Raw genomic sequence first — 15,316 nt, forward strand, 5'->3', positions numbered from 1 at the left:
ACCTTTACATTAAATCTTAATTTTTGCGTACAAGGTGAGGCCATTTATTTTCAGGAGTTGACTAAAAAAATCTTCAAAATATTATGTGAATTAGAAACACATTTAATACGTTTTGAAGTAGGCAAGAATAAGAAGTGAGTTACAATCCCGTGATGTAATTCATTTTTGTACTCTGGTAGTCAATTTTCAGAAACAACTTTTGAAATAATTGTTTGGAATGCACTGCAATTCCGACTTTTTTCTTATGACTTCTACATTCGTTAATTTGTTCAGTGCCTGCCATTCGAGAAAAAACATTCGTTAATTTCTTTTCGGATTCTGACATCATTGTTTTTTAGTGATTTCGACATCATTAAACATTGTATTAATTAAACAATAATTTTTTTTTAATTTCTCAAGAATCACTGAGAGGACTATTTTGCAATTTTAGAAGTGCTTCTTTCATGAAACTTTTCATACTTTGAATAAAGTCTAAGCCTTTCAGGAGTTTTAGAGACCGACAATAAATTACAAAAGAACACAAGTATTTTTGTACACCCTGTGCCAAAAATTCAAGCAATAAGCTTGTAACTTGTATCAATTACTTTGGTTGTTATTTGCAATGATTGCATAAAATTTCGTAAATCTTGCTTAAATATTTATGGGATATGAACATTTTTATAGAAAATAAGTTTTTTCGTTTCATGTTTTTTTGCTAAAAATATGCAGTAAATTTAAACAAAATTTTTGGAGCAATTGGCAACAAATTACAATTTGGAGTAATAAATTACCAAACTGTTGTTTTAAAGTTATGAGTATTTATAGTAGTTTTTTTACTGCGCATGCGCGGAAAAAATTCAAAATTGTTTTTCTATAATTTTATAATGAATCATTTTTGACAACTAATGGAAAAAAATTGATTTAAATATCTTAAAAACGTAAGAAGTTTTAAATAGTATTTGTATAGCATTTGAAATTTTTGCACTTTTCAAAAGAAAGTTCTAAATGATAAGGGCCACATATTTAATTTTGTTCTTGCTGTCCAATCATTATAGGGTAGGGTAATTTGCAATATTACATAATAAAATTTGTGAGAAATCCCTGATTTTTTTAGCTTTTTTTAATAAATATGTAAACTACTTAGAAAATTGCTTGAATCTTTTTTGCATTTTTAAAATATTTAAATCAGATTCTTTTCAATAGTTGAAAAATACGATTCACTACAAAATTATGAAAAAATAATTTTAAATTTTTTCCGCGCATGTGCAGTATAAAAGAACTTTTTTAAAAACTTATATCTTTCAGATTTTTGTACAATTTTTTTTTAAAAATTTAAAACAATAATTTCGTAATTAATTTTAAATTGCGCCAAGAATTTTATTGAATATAATTAAAGTACAAAATAATACAAAAAAACATAAAACAAAAAAATTCTTTTTTTATAAAAATGTTCTTATCTGCATAAATATTTATGCTAAATTGACGAAACTTCATGCACTCATTGCAAATAATAACCAAAATCATCGATACAAGCTACAAGCTTATTGCTTGATTTTCTGGTACAGAGTTTTCAAAAATACTTTTTTTTTTCTTTGTAATTTATTGTTGGTCTCTCAAACCTCTGAAAACTTTAAACTTTATTGCAAAGCATGTAAAATCGAATTAACTAAAAGCTTCTAAATTTTACAAAATAGAAATTAGAAATTAAAAAAATAGAAATAAAAATATCAAAAACTGAAAATGTATCTTCCATTATAGTAGGGTAGTGTATATCGCCTACCTGAAATCCGAAGTATTTTGAACAAAAGTAGCCTTTTTAAAAAACGTAAAGCCGTTCGAATATTTCCTGTTATAAAAATAAAAATTCCCACATGAAAATTAAAGCATATAAAATTAAAAAAAAACTTATATTTAAAAAAAATGTTAAACAATATTTTCATATAAAATCAACACAATACCTTTAGAAGCGGTAGAAATTTTTTAAACACATCTTTGCTGACGTCATTAAGAATTTTCAGCAAGACTTCTGTCCACTTTCCACCCCCAAGGAAGTTCTCTAAATACATCTCGACTTTTTCAAAATCAATCAATACATCAAAGTCCCTGGACGGAAAAGAAAAAAAATTCAAATACCTGAAAATAAGCCTTTAAAACACATAAATTATTATAACATATCACTATATCTTTTGTGGCTAATTCCTTAACTCTTCATATGCATAAATTGTTTTATATTTTACTGTCATGTAATGTACTCCAATCTCATCTTCAAATGCATAAATTATTTTATAATATCATTATAACTTTTTGTGATTTATCACAATCTCACAAAAAGCCCTTCAATTGCATAAATTATTCAATCATATGTCTATATCTTTTTGTGGCTTATCATAATTTAACACAATAAAACCTTCACATGCATTAATTGTTTTATCTTACAATTATATATACATGCAGCTTATTCCAATCTCGTACATAATTAACACATAACATATTACACTAAACACATAACATATAACATTAAACATTTAAATTGTTTTATCACATAGCTTTTTTTTCGGCTTATCGCAATTTTACAATAAGCCCTTCACATGTATAAACTATTTTATCATATCATTATGATTTCTGTGGCTTAATCACAATGTTTTATCTTACAGTTATATCTTTATGTAGTTTATATCAATCTCACCAGGAGCTTTTATTTATTATTTTATCAGATCACTATTTTTGTGACTTATAGCAATTTTACAATATGCCCTTCATCTGTATTAATTAATTTATTATATTTTTGTAGATTATTACAAAATTACAACAAGCCCTTCAAGCACGTAAATCATTCCAATTTAGGCAAAGAAACTCGAGAGTTTTTGAAAAATGTAATTCAAAATATGCAAATATAATTAGAGATTAAAAAAAATACGTAACATCCTATTAGTAAAAACTAAATCTCTAGGCTAAACATCTGTTGATTCTCGCAAAACGATAAGGTAAAATTTCTCTTTTTTACATTTGCATTTATGGAACATAAACGAAAAGTTTAAATTAATTCCATTATCGTAGATGTATAATCACGTCATTATTTACCTCTTTCAGCCAATATTTGCATAATGCAATTTCTCAAAATTTAATTGAGTCAATTATGGTAAGTTACTTAAAATTTAACAATAAATCACTTGGGCTTTGAAAAAGAAAATAATTTTCTAACTTATTTGAGAATAATTCTCATTGCCGAGCAATTTTTCATTTCTACTTCTTCTTGAAAATAGATGTACTTGATTTTGTTATTCCAAAATTTGTTTTTTTGTTTGTTTGTTTTTTTTTTTTTTTTTTTTTTTTTTTTTTTTTTTTAATTTATTCTTTTATTTTATTTCAATGAAATAAAACTTTTCTTAGATTTCCCAATTGCTGATTTAAAATACTTTTTTGAATATTTCTATCTTATGACAACACTAATGATTATAATTTACTACAATGAATATTTGAAGTACCAACGTATGCTACAACTTTTAACATTTTAAAGTTGTTTAATCTGGATATTTATATCTTTAGAATTATAAAGATCTCGACTGCATAATTTGCTATTTTATCTCAGGAGGGAAAAAAACTTAAAAACTGTATTAAGTAACTTACTGTGTCTGAACCAAATGCAAAAGCTTCATATTTAAATGCGGTTTTTGAATCTCGTTCGCCAAAGTAAAAATAATTATTTTAAAATTGTCAAATCGGTTTAATTTTTTTAAAAAAAAAATTATCGCAATTTTGTGATATCAGGTTACACATTCATCAAATTGTTTCTACCAATTTTATCTTTATAGATAAGAACATCTTTTTTATTTTGCATGACTAAACCGATCTTGTTTAGCCTGGGCAGCTACATCTTTCGTTAATTTGTTCCAATTCTTACCTTTTCAGTTTAATTTTGTCGACATGCCAATCTTCATCTATCTATCAAAAAGCTCGCTGTTTTTAAGATTACTTATCTCGATTCGATAATTAACATCACCAGCCTCCGCTAGTAATTAAACCCGAAGGACCCTTAAGGACAGTAGAGCTTAGTAAAATTAGACCCCTACTTGCAAAACATGCTTCGGCCAGTCGGTTTCAAACGCAAATGGCCGCCATTACAGTTTGATCGGACAGGTCTTAGATGCTACTAAAACGAAAGGTCAATGCAATCATTGCGTTCTGTAGTTAGAATGTCTTTTATACTAGTGAATTGATGTTTAATAATCATGCTGGTAGTTACGTCACATTCTGAGATATTTCTCGATAGTATTAGTATCAGTGATTAATTCTCCTTATTTGAAGGGATAATCTATACCCGTGGCAAACATGACACCTTATATTGTTTATAGTACGATATATAATGTTCCGCCTCAATATAATAGTTCACGCTAATATAATTTATAGCTGTGTTGGAAGAGCAGGTAACAAATACATATTTTTATTGATAAGAATAGTCTTAATTATGACTAACTTAATCATAAAGAACATAATACTTTAAATTAATATTATGGAAAATATTATAATTTCCCGTAACAGGTCACTCAACCTCTATAAAACAAAAACTCAGTCTGAAAAACTATTAACTTCAAAAAAGTCGTCTCGTCTGTTTCCTTTATTTGATATCGTTGTGCTGCTATTTTATTAATGCTTATATTAACCTGATTTTAAGACTTTTACAACTCTTTATTTATGATTCTTGGTGTTGAAGTTGATCAAGTTGATGAAGCTAATCTATTCGAAAAGGGTGCGGATATGAAAAACCTACAAGAATACTCATTTTCCCAATATGTAAAAAAGGCACAATTTCAGTGTCTTCATTTAAAGGCAAAGTTTAATTTTTAAACTAGAACTGGACATTCATATCTAGACTATGTGTTGGCGACTGCTTTTCCGAGTTGTCATCAACACGAACATTAGTCTTTCTAGCCTGTAATGGGATAACTGCAAGTGACGTAGTGTGGGTATCTCGATTCTGATTGGTTATTGAAACGAATGTGGCATTTGTTTGCGTTGGCAACTGTTCTTTCCAATCTATTTCAAGTAAGCCAAGCCCATCTAGTATCAATTCTCTTAAGTGACACTTTCTAAATTCTTTCGCAAAGACTCTTTCTTAAAAATGTCAATTCTTTCACTATATATTTACACAGTGACTTAATACAAAGACAGGCACGAAGCCATGTGGAATAGAAACAAACTAATTAAACATCGAAGTTGCCAGGTTCACAAAACGAAAATATATCACGGTTATAATTAAATGCATTAGCAAATAATAATTCTAAGTTAAGTAAAATAATTAGACAAAAAAGAATTATATTTCAACTAATTCCATGTGAGATACGGCTCCGTATTTAATTAACTTATCGTTAATTAACATTCTAACTTATGTGGAGAAACTTAGTTCAATTTCAATACGCCATTTCGCTGATAAAGATTAGCTTGTGCTGACGTCATTGCTCACATGTGTGGGCATGGGAGGTCTTCTTCTTCTTCTTAAAGTGCAAGTACCCAATTAACGAATTTCAATACATTGATGTTAATAATTATGATATTTAATAATATATAACTATATTTTCCAATTTTATCTTAGTTTTATTATTTTTACTCTGGTCATTGTTTTTATTTCCTAAATAAAATTTATTTACACTCAAGAAGCTATAAAATCTGAAAATTTCAGTACATTTGTTTTACTTGTATTCAGAATTCAAATTCTAAAACCATCTACGATATCTATAAAAGATGTTTCAATAAGACTGCCGTTATTATATATTTTGAAAATCTATGTGAAAATAAAGGGAAAAAAACGCTGTACACTGTAAATTAATTTCTGGCTTCCAGTATTAAAAAACTGAATTCAATCGAAATAAATATGTTTGAATTTTTTTACAATATTTTTGAAGCGTTTCAACCTGACAAAATTTCCAGTAAAGTATAAAACTAACGAATTCTCACTTTACGTGAAATTCCCCGGTATACTAACGGGATATCTTAACGTAAATAGAATAAGATTTCATAAAATTGTACCGTGCACAAAATTTTAAAAAAAAGAACGAAGCAAAATAACTTTTGAACTGTTTAAGGTTAGGCTTTCGTTTCATTAAGATTGAAGTTCAGAACATTACAATCAAACTATTAGATCAGAAGTTATTAAGGTATCTCGTTTTTAGTCTTGCATTCTGTACAATATTTTTTTATTCGTTGTAAAATGTAGAAAATTAATGTCATTTTCATGAAAAATTTAACAGTTCCCTTTAAAGAAACATGATATATTAACGTTTTTTGTTTCCTTACAAAAGAGATGGTGTTTGTAAAATTTCACAAAACTACTATTGCAGAATGTAATCGATATACTTTGATAATTGAAGGTGCGTGTCCCCTTCAGACATCTCCAGAGAAGCCTTTGCTGCCAGGCTAAGGTTGTAAGATTCCACCCAAAACTCTCCATTTCCTCTGATGGGTACAATTTTGATCACCTTCCCATCGATGCTATAGTTGCCCGAGCCTTTCATCCACGGAATTCGCAGATGAAACTGTAAAGACAGGTTTTGGATGTCTGCATTCATATACTCCATGACAAAACCTGACATTCCTAGAAAAGATAAAGATACATTGGAAATAATCAGGAAAAAATGAAAACTAAGAAAATGACGAAAGTAATCCTTTGTGATATAGGGTAAACTAACCAGTGAAGGAACACTTAAGCTTCGCTTGCCTTTTAAAAAATCATATTAATTTCAAAATTCGTAATTTTAGTTAAATGACAGTGTCAGCATATTTGTTACTAATTGCAAATTATGAAGAAAAATTTTTTTAGAGAACTTACATAATATTGTTTTAAAGTTTTGGAGGTTCAAATAACAAGTAGTAAGAAGACCAAGTGAAGGAACAGCTCTTACCAGTGAAGGAACACAAAATTGCCCAGTAAAGGAACACTTAATTTCGATTATTTTTTAATGCTCTTTATGAATTTATTAGCCGTACAAATATATAAAAACAAGACTATTTATGAAATTATTACATACAAGTACTTGTAAAATGCTAACTTTTTTCTGAATCATGAACTAGAAATTAAAATGATGGTAAATACAAAATAAATTTTAAAAAATCATTCTTTCAATCATTCAATTTGACAGTCAAATCTAAATCATTGTGTCATCCGATGCTGTTTATTATCATTATTATTTTATCGCCTTTTTGTTTACTCTTTTTCCTCTTATTTCTTGAAGCTTTTTTTCTTTTTTAAATATTTTTTCTTTCTTTTTCTTCACTATATTCTCTTGTTTATTTTTTTTTAGATCTTTCAGCCTCTTGAAATTTTCGTCAATTTCTCTAAAGTTAGTGCAAAAGGTAATTTATTCGTTTTGCTTCTTATTTGACCTTTCTTTTTATCATCAATATTTGGCCAATGTAAATGGTTCTTCCAAACTTCTTCTGATTTTTCAGCAACATTTCTAGAATGCCTTTCTCGAAAATATACGGGGAAAGGTGTCGAAGTTTGAGGAAAATCCATCACTTGTTGACTTATATCTAGAGGATATTTAGAGGTACTGATTTTACTTATCATTTCTTTTTTCAACTAAGAGAGGATCAGCATGAGGACTCATTTCAAATTCGATATCTAAGATGCATTCATTATCAATACTAGCTTCAGCTCCTAAGTTTGACTTAACCCAGTGGTCTTCTTTTAATACGTACTTCTTCCATATTGACAAAAGTACAGGCTCTTGGACATTTTCGATATTGGACTCTTCAGTCAATGCTGCGTTAAAAATTTGCAACATATCTTGAGGGATTTCCCTCTCAAGCTTCTGAAGAAATTGAGTATCGTTTCTTTTTAACTCTGTTTTTTGTTGAGGAGCTTGCTTCTAAATTCTAACAGAGTAAAGTAGTTTTTATAAATTATATAACCACGTTGCTATCCTATAATGATAACTTATTAAGAGTTCTTGGTGCAAAAGCCAGCGAAAAAATTTTCTATTCAAATTTTTATGATTATATTTAATTAGTTTTCGATTTGTAAACATAGTTATATTAAGTTGCCTAACATTTGATGTAACTACACACCCCATTAATAAATATAAGTTATAATTTTTCCATAAATTAAGCTATTGAATTAACATTTTGAACTGAAATTATTTCAGGAATTATTCATTCAATTTTTAACAAAATTTCGGTTGTCCTCTATATAGCAGAATTACTTATCCTAGAGTCATGTAAAATCATATTTCACACATTACTGCTCATTCACTGGAAGTATTCCCAGTGAGGGAACATGCCTGTTTCTTCACTGGTTAGAAGTTGTTTTTTGTCTTTTAAACAGAATTTTGATGCATAATATGACTAAAAGTACAATAAAATTAAAAAATTTCTTCTATTTTCCTTAACTGGGAAAAGAACCCAGTAAAGAAACACTTATTCTTTCACTGGTTTTTCATCGTTTGGTGATCCAGTGAAGGAACATGCCTGTTCCTTCACTGATTAGAAGTTGTTTTTTGTCTTTTAAACAGAATTTTGATGCATAATATGACTAAAAGTACAAGAAAATTAAAAAATTTCTTTTATTTTCATTAACTGGGGGAAAAAAACAGTAAAGGAATACTTGTTCCTTCACTGGTTTTTCATCGTTTAGTGATCCAGTGAATAAACACCCCCTTATCTCAGTACTTGATTATGCTATGGTGCTTTAAAAATAATGAAACGTAACTTCAATAACTATATTTTGATTTCTCTTTTTCACAGTGAGAAAAATAAGACTATTACATGCAATTAATTCCACTTCAAACATATAGATACAAACACTCACCTTATAATTTTTTCATCGAAATAAGGTGTTGCAGAGATAATAACAAATTCAAAAATTTTTCCAGAGAAGTCTATTTGACCAGGCAATCCAAAACATTGCTAGATGACTTCCTATTGTTTGGCAGTAAGCTATTGTTACCAATCAATCTAAAGAAAAACTTTCAAATTCTAATTTTTAATCAATATATATGAAATGTTCCTTCACTGGATAGTGTTCCCTCACTCGTTGGTTTACCCTAATTAAGTGAAAACAATAACAATAATATTTTATTAAACCCTAGACGGGTTTTAATGACACATGGCACACTTTCAACCAGCCAAGTTATGTGGCAGAGATTGTAAAAACAGGTACTATGCCAGGAACTATGTCAGGAACGTTCATACATCATAAAAGACTGATGGGCTGAAGGTTACAGGTACAATTTTTCTTCAAGCAATATAAGTCACAAATATATTTCATATACTGATTTGGATTTCTGGGAGATATTTCATATGATACATTATAAAACACTGATGAGCTAAAGGTGAAAAGTTCGATTTTTCTTCAGCCAATATTAGTCTCAAATATATTTCATATATTGATCTGGATTTCTGGGAGACTTTTCACATCATCAAAAACACAAATCCTTTCATTTCACATTGGAATCAAATACTTAGAAAGCACTAATTTTTTGCTAATAGTTTCAAGTTTTTATTCTTTTAACCTTATGTTTTCCTCAATAATTAGAGTAAATGGATTTGTATCATGTAGGTTTTTACCGTCACTGTCGTTTTATCCTGCCTTCTGTTAAAGATGGACGCCTGGTGACTGAGCGGTAGCGCTTCGTGCTGTCGTGCCACAAGTCCCTGTTTCGATCCTGGGGCCGGGCAAGGTTGACTCAGCCTTTTATCCCTTCAGTGGGTCGATAAATGAGTACCAAGCATGCTTGGGGACTAAACACTGGAGGTTCCGCGTTCGGCTGACCACCTGACCGGAACATCTGCTCCTGCACCACAGAGCCCAAGGTCAAGAAAACTGAGATGGGTACAGTAGGCCTTGGCCCTCATGGGCTGTCGCGCCGCTGAGTTTAGTTTAGTTCTGTTGAAGGTGATACGAGAAAAATAAGAAGAACAGCGTTAAATTAAAGTGATGAGAAAGGTAAGAAGAACAAAAAACAAATTAAAGTGATGATGAGAGATTTGAAGAAGGAAAAAAAACAGAGAGAGCGAAATAGTATGAGAAGAAATCAAAGAGTTGAGAAAAAGGAAGACGAAGATGAGAAATATAAGAACGAAAATAAATCATAATGATTATCAGAGATAATGATTATCAAGGATATAAAAGATAAATGAAAGTGATGGACAAAAAATTATAAAAATAAATCGGAATGATGATCAGTGATAAAAAGAACAAAGAGAAAGAAGAAGAAAGAAAAATAAATCAAAGAGAGAGAGACAAAAGGGAGTGAAGGATTGAACTAATTTAAATAATATCTCTCAAATTTTGATATAAACTCAATGTGCACGAAGAAAATTTTTTGATGTGTCTCCGTTAAGCAAAATTACTGTTTAGTACATTTTTAACTGTTCTCTTATAAATATTAAATCAGAAATAAAAACATTTTAAATCCAATTCACTTAATACAGGTTGAAAAATACAGCTTCAAACCACATATTTTTATCTATCATTAAAGTTTTAAAAGCACTTACAACGCTGCAAAGTTCTGACTTCATTACAAAACAAGAATGACCACCCTATTCATAAGACTCGAATATTGTGAATTTTTTACTTGGTCCATCTTAGAGACAATGATTTAAGCTAAGGCACATAATACTTTGTCATCCCTAAAAATTCCTTGGACAAGGAACGTGGTACAAAAAATCAGCTAGTGTGTTGTGAACAAAGAATTTTGTGATACTTTTGCAGCTTTGCATAAAGGTCAAACATGGTAAATTTAATTTTTTTTTATAAATTTGTAGTATTTATTTTAGAATTTAATTGTGATATTTTAATAGTCATTAAAATTATAGGTATGCAAGTATCCGAGTTGTTTCTTGTTACCATGCGTTATTTATTTATTATTATCAATTTTATTTATTAAAACAAATAAAATTGACTTAAATTTGTTCAGACTAACAAAATAAACCGAAAAGTGTAATAAACTAGCAATCAGTTTCTATTTACTAATTTTTCTTTTTTTAATTTTGAGTAAAAATGTGACACTTGGGCTTAATATCAATGGATTACGATAAAAAGTGCATATGAATTTTTTTTTCACAACATTAATACATAAAAGAAAATTTTGTTGCTCGTGGTTTCTGGTTTCTACGTTACTATTAGCAGTACAGTAATAGTTTATTTTAATAAAATTCCATGCAACATAAATAAATGAAAGTTTTAAGAAAAAAAATAAAATAGTTCATCATAGTATATTTTTACTAAAATAGTATGTCATACTTTACTTCTTTACAAGACCTGCTATCTGAACTATAAGGATTGTAGTGTGCTTCTTAAAAAAGAGTATAATATTATATATACATATACAAAATATCAAGTGTCTGAACTTTCATAAGCATCAAAGCTGAAACAAACTGGGCTATAAGTTGGGCAGAACTCAAAGGTAAAAAGCGAATAGTTCAAATCAACAAACAAAGTGTTCTACATTATGCTTAAATGTGCTTATGCTTGTTCAATAACAATAATTTAATTCGTTTCTATTTTAATTCTCCGAAAAAATAAGTATTAGTCCTGCTGTTACACATTTTATGTATTATAAAAAAAGTGTGCTTGAGGATCAGAAGAAAGCGTTGATGACAGTTATGAAGGACGTAATATTGAAAGAATGCAAATGATATTTGTCATCATATATGCTGTTTTTTGAAAGCATGATTCTGTTAGTTTTTTTCTGTTAGTTTTTCCAGTCAATGTCATTTATTAACATTCTTTATTCCAATAACTGACTCTAGTGTAGAATCTGGGGCCCCTTGTTATGGCGATAATTTTTGTTCAGTTTTGTTGAAATCTCATTTCTGGTTACCATAATATGGTTTGCAGTCTTTTCTTTCAATGACGTCACCTTTGGGTAACCAAACTTTTGTTTACCTTTATGTGATTGAATCCTGGTTTATATACATATATATTCTAATTTATTCGCGAATCCCCAAAAATGAGTGGGATCGCCTATTGCGAACTATTACCCAATAACTTATTATTGACTGTAAATTTTACATTTTTAAAGACGATATTGTTTCAAAATTTTTAATAATTCATTTATCTTTTTAAAATTTCAAGCGAAAACACGCTTCAAATGGCCTTTAATGAGCAGCGAGGGAAGAATGCATGGTTTGCATAGCAATCTTAGGGGTTGGGGAGTGTCGGTGAACAGGGGGCGTGACCCGCAAGTCGATTCGAATCAATAAAATCAGTTCACTTTGATTCGAATCATTTGCAAGTTGGAGATTCGAGTCACCAAATCAGTACCCAACTCTAAAGAAGAGCAAGCATACTTTTCTAAAGCAGATAGTAGAATACTTTACCAAAAAATAATAGTATGTTTCACTAAAACAGTGTAAAGTAAAGCCTGCTAACTAAGCTGATCACCTCTGTAAGTTGATCAATTGTCCAACGTGAATTTTAATGATCAAATAAGAAAAGATAAAAGCAATTGGCAATTTTAGCTTGATTAGCGAAAACCAAACTGGTAAGAACAAATTACTCTTTTTATAAGTCGGCGACTTGCCTCAGTGGATCAAATTGTTGCTCAAATTGTTGCCGGGGTTGACACAAGACAATTGTTACAAGGGTCAACTTACACAGATTTCGTTATGAAATGCTTAAATAAAGAGCCTAGCGTGCTTTTCTAAAACTGTAGTATATTTTTATAAGAAGTGCACTACGATTTCATGCTATCAACCAGTGATTACGATGTGGAACATCAATCCTTTTGCAATAACATCAAGATTTTTCCTCAACTGAGGAAAGTTAGTCTCACGTCACTTTATCGAATATAAAAAATAAAAATAAAAAAAAAAATAGTTACGAATCAATTTTCTGTTGTCTTAATTTATTCCGTAGAGTTTTTTTTTTCCTTTACAAAAAAAGTATTATTTACAATTTATTTGATGTATTATATTACTAACTATTGTTCTATTTCAAAAGAGAAACTGCTCGAGAAGGAATTAATGTTCATTATTTAGAAATTAGCTATGTTGAAACAAAACTATAGTCTCAGATAATTATAATGCCTTCGTTAATCCGAACTACATAATTTTCTGCAATGTTTATTTGAAAAACCTTCCACATTTTTTCAAGTTCGGTTAAAAACTATTATATCAGAAGTTCTTTTGCTAATTCATTCCAAGAGATACATTTTAAGTCTTACTTAACCTAATATTAACCACTTTAACTATACTACTTCTTATTTCATTACCATTATTCTTCCACAGTAGCCAAACATTATCTCAAACGACGCCTTTAATTTGGAGACGGGAGGAAATAATTACAGCCTTGGCTGTTTCTAGCTATAATGGTGAACCACGAAGTAAGAAATTGCCAAGCACGAGCAGACAAAAAAAAAGTGTAACAAAAAATTCCAAAAGTTTCGCCAATCAGGTCACGCGAAAAAATGCTTCCTTTCACGTGGAAGACTTTGACATAGCAGTTCAAGCTTTAGTTGTGCCATGCATGCCAAATGCGCCAAACCACTCTCGCCCTGGTATTGACTAAATTATGATTAAATATTCGGTTGGCGTACTTGAGCATCAGTTCTCCCAGAAATAGCTGCATTTATTTTATGTAGATAAAGCCGGTATCTTGAACGGAAACAGAGAAAAAATGTCGCGTGTCAAGATAGAATTTATATTTCTTTATTTTTTTATTGTTCAAGATAAAGGGGGGGGGTGAGCATCCATGGAATTTATTTCTTCCAGACAGCCAATAAAATTAAATAATGCTCCATTCAAGAGGGGTTGAGTAAGTTTTATTTGAGAAAGAAAACTTCGAAAAAAGCGATTTAATGTCGCTTCAGGCTTTAAAAAATTATACGATACTTTGAAGCACATATATATAGATATATTCTTTTCAAACTGTTCTTTAAATCGTTTATGAAGCTTTGACAAAAATAGCTTCTATCTCACACTACTCCCTTTTGATGTATACAGGATTTTAGGGGTTTAGAAACCCAGCGTACCCCCAGGAAATATTCTTTTTGTAAAGATAATCAAAGAAATCTGAACTCGGGAACAAAGGTTGAATTTGTTTCCTCCCGTTGGCAACAACAATACCTCAAATTACATTAAAATATGAATAGTTGAATAACTCATAAAATATGAGTAATATGATACACTTAGCAAGAACCCTATAAAGTTCAAGGATCACGTTACAAGGTGACGAAATACGTGATAATGTTTATATAAATTGATCTAATGAGTGTACAATTGTAATCCTTTTCGTTCATCAAGAAGAAAAGAACAATAAAATATAAAAGATTTTGCTAATTTAAGAATACGTACTTAAAGGAAACATTTCTTATCACCAGCAATATTCATTTCGGCATGTTAATAAAATTATTCTGATTCTGGACCTAATACCACATTTCCTATGGTAATATATTTTATTTTATAACCGTCGTGGAACAACAGACCCATTTTGGGTTTACGACTACAAATGTTCAACTCTTTAGCCTTGTAATTTTGAACGCAATCCAGAGGACAAAGGAACTCTTGAATCAAGTATTAGGAGAATTTTTGCCATTGTGGAGGACTTTTTGGTGGAACTAATCCGCATTTGCGTTACATGAAGAGGTAAACCACCCACGGTTAGGCTGCGGTCAAGGGGACTCTGAACCATGACCCGTCTACCACTGAGGATATTTTAAGTGAACACTGTAGTCAGTACGAGCCGCGTGCGGATTTCGTATCGACCAGCTATCGCTGGGATTCGAACCCGGTTCACCTCATTAGGAAGCAAACGCTCTATCCCCTGAGCCATTACGGCTCTATGTGTGTCAATATATTAGATACAACGGTACAACGTATTATCACGACATCAAAAGTACCTATCCACAATTAAGTATCAATCACGTCAAATAATTTGGAGATTTTTACGGCCCTTGAAAACGGAATTTTTGAGTTTAAAATATAAATATGTATACAACTATCATAATTTAAATTATTGTCCCTGCAATCTGAACTGTTAAATTTTCTGCAAATTCGATTTGCATGCTTGCAAAAGAAAAAGAGTGCATAAGCTTAGGTAGTAAGTGCCAATCATTAGGATAAAACTGTTAATTTTTATATATTTATTTTCAAACCAAGACTGAACTAGATCAGTTTCTTAAATATAACCTTTAAAGCTGCCTCACTATATTTAAACAGACAGTCACATATCCTCTACGTGGCCCGAGCTAAGGATTTTAAAATATTAGCCTGTAAATTTGCCAAAAATCAAAAGTATTCGCCAAATGCAAATCTCAAAAAAAAATTATGATTATTTTTTTTACTGTAGAAAACTATTTTACGGTAGTTCGCTTCAGGCTTATATTATTTGGACTTAATT

At 30.0% G+C, this 15,316-nt stretch overlaps 1 protein-coding gene across 3 annotated transcripts in view; it reads right to left on the reverse strand.

Moving 5' to 3' along the window:
• LOC107439415 (uncharacterized) overlaps positions 1-15,316 on the reverse strand; it is a 62,274-nt gene that overhangs the window by 14,504 nt on the left and 32,454 nt on the right. For all 3 annotated transcript variants that reach the window (XM_016052005.5, XM_043045221.3, XM_043045220.3), the window contains exons 4-5: positions 6,331-6,568; positions 1,938-2,082 (exon numbers count right to left, since the gene is read on the reverse strand). In XM_016052005.5, coding sequence (XP_015907491.1) covers positions 1,938-2,082; positions 6,331-6,568 — 383 coding nt within the window. The remainder of the gene's footprint in view (positions 1-1,937; positions 2,083-6,330; positions 6,569-15,316) is intronic.

The sequence above is a fragment of the Parasteatoda tepidariorum genome, chromosome 2 (assembly GCF_982258835.1).
Source record: "Parasteatoda tepidariorum strain Cologne lab strain chromosome 2, Ptep-v5.0, whole genome shotgun sequence".
NCBI lineage: Eukaryota > Metazoa > Arthropoda > Arachnida > Araneae > Theridiidae > Parasteatoda > Parasteatoda tepidariorum.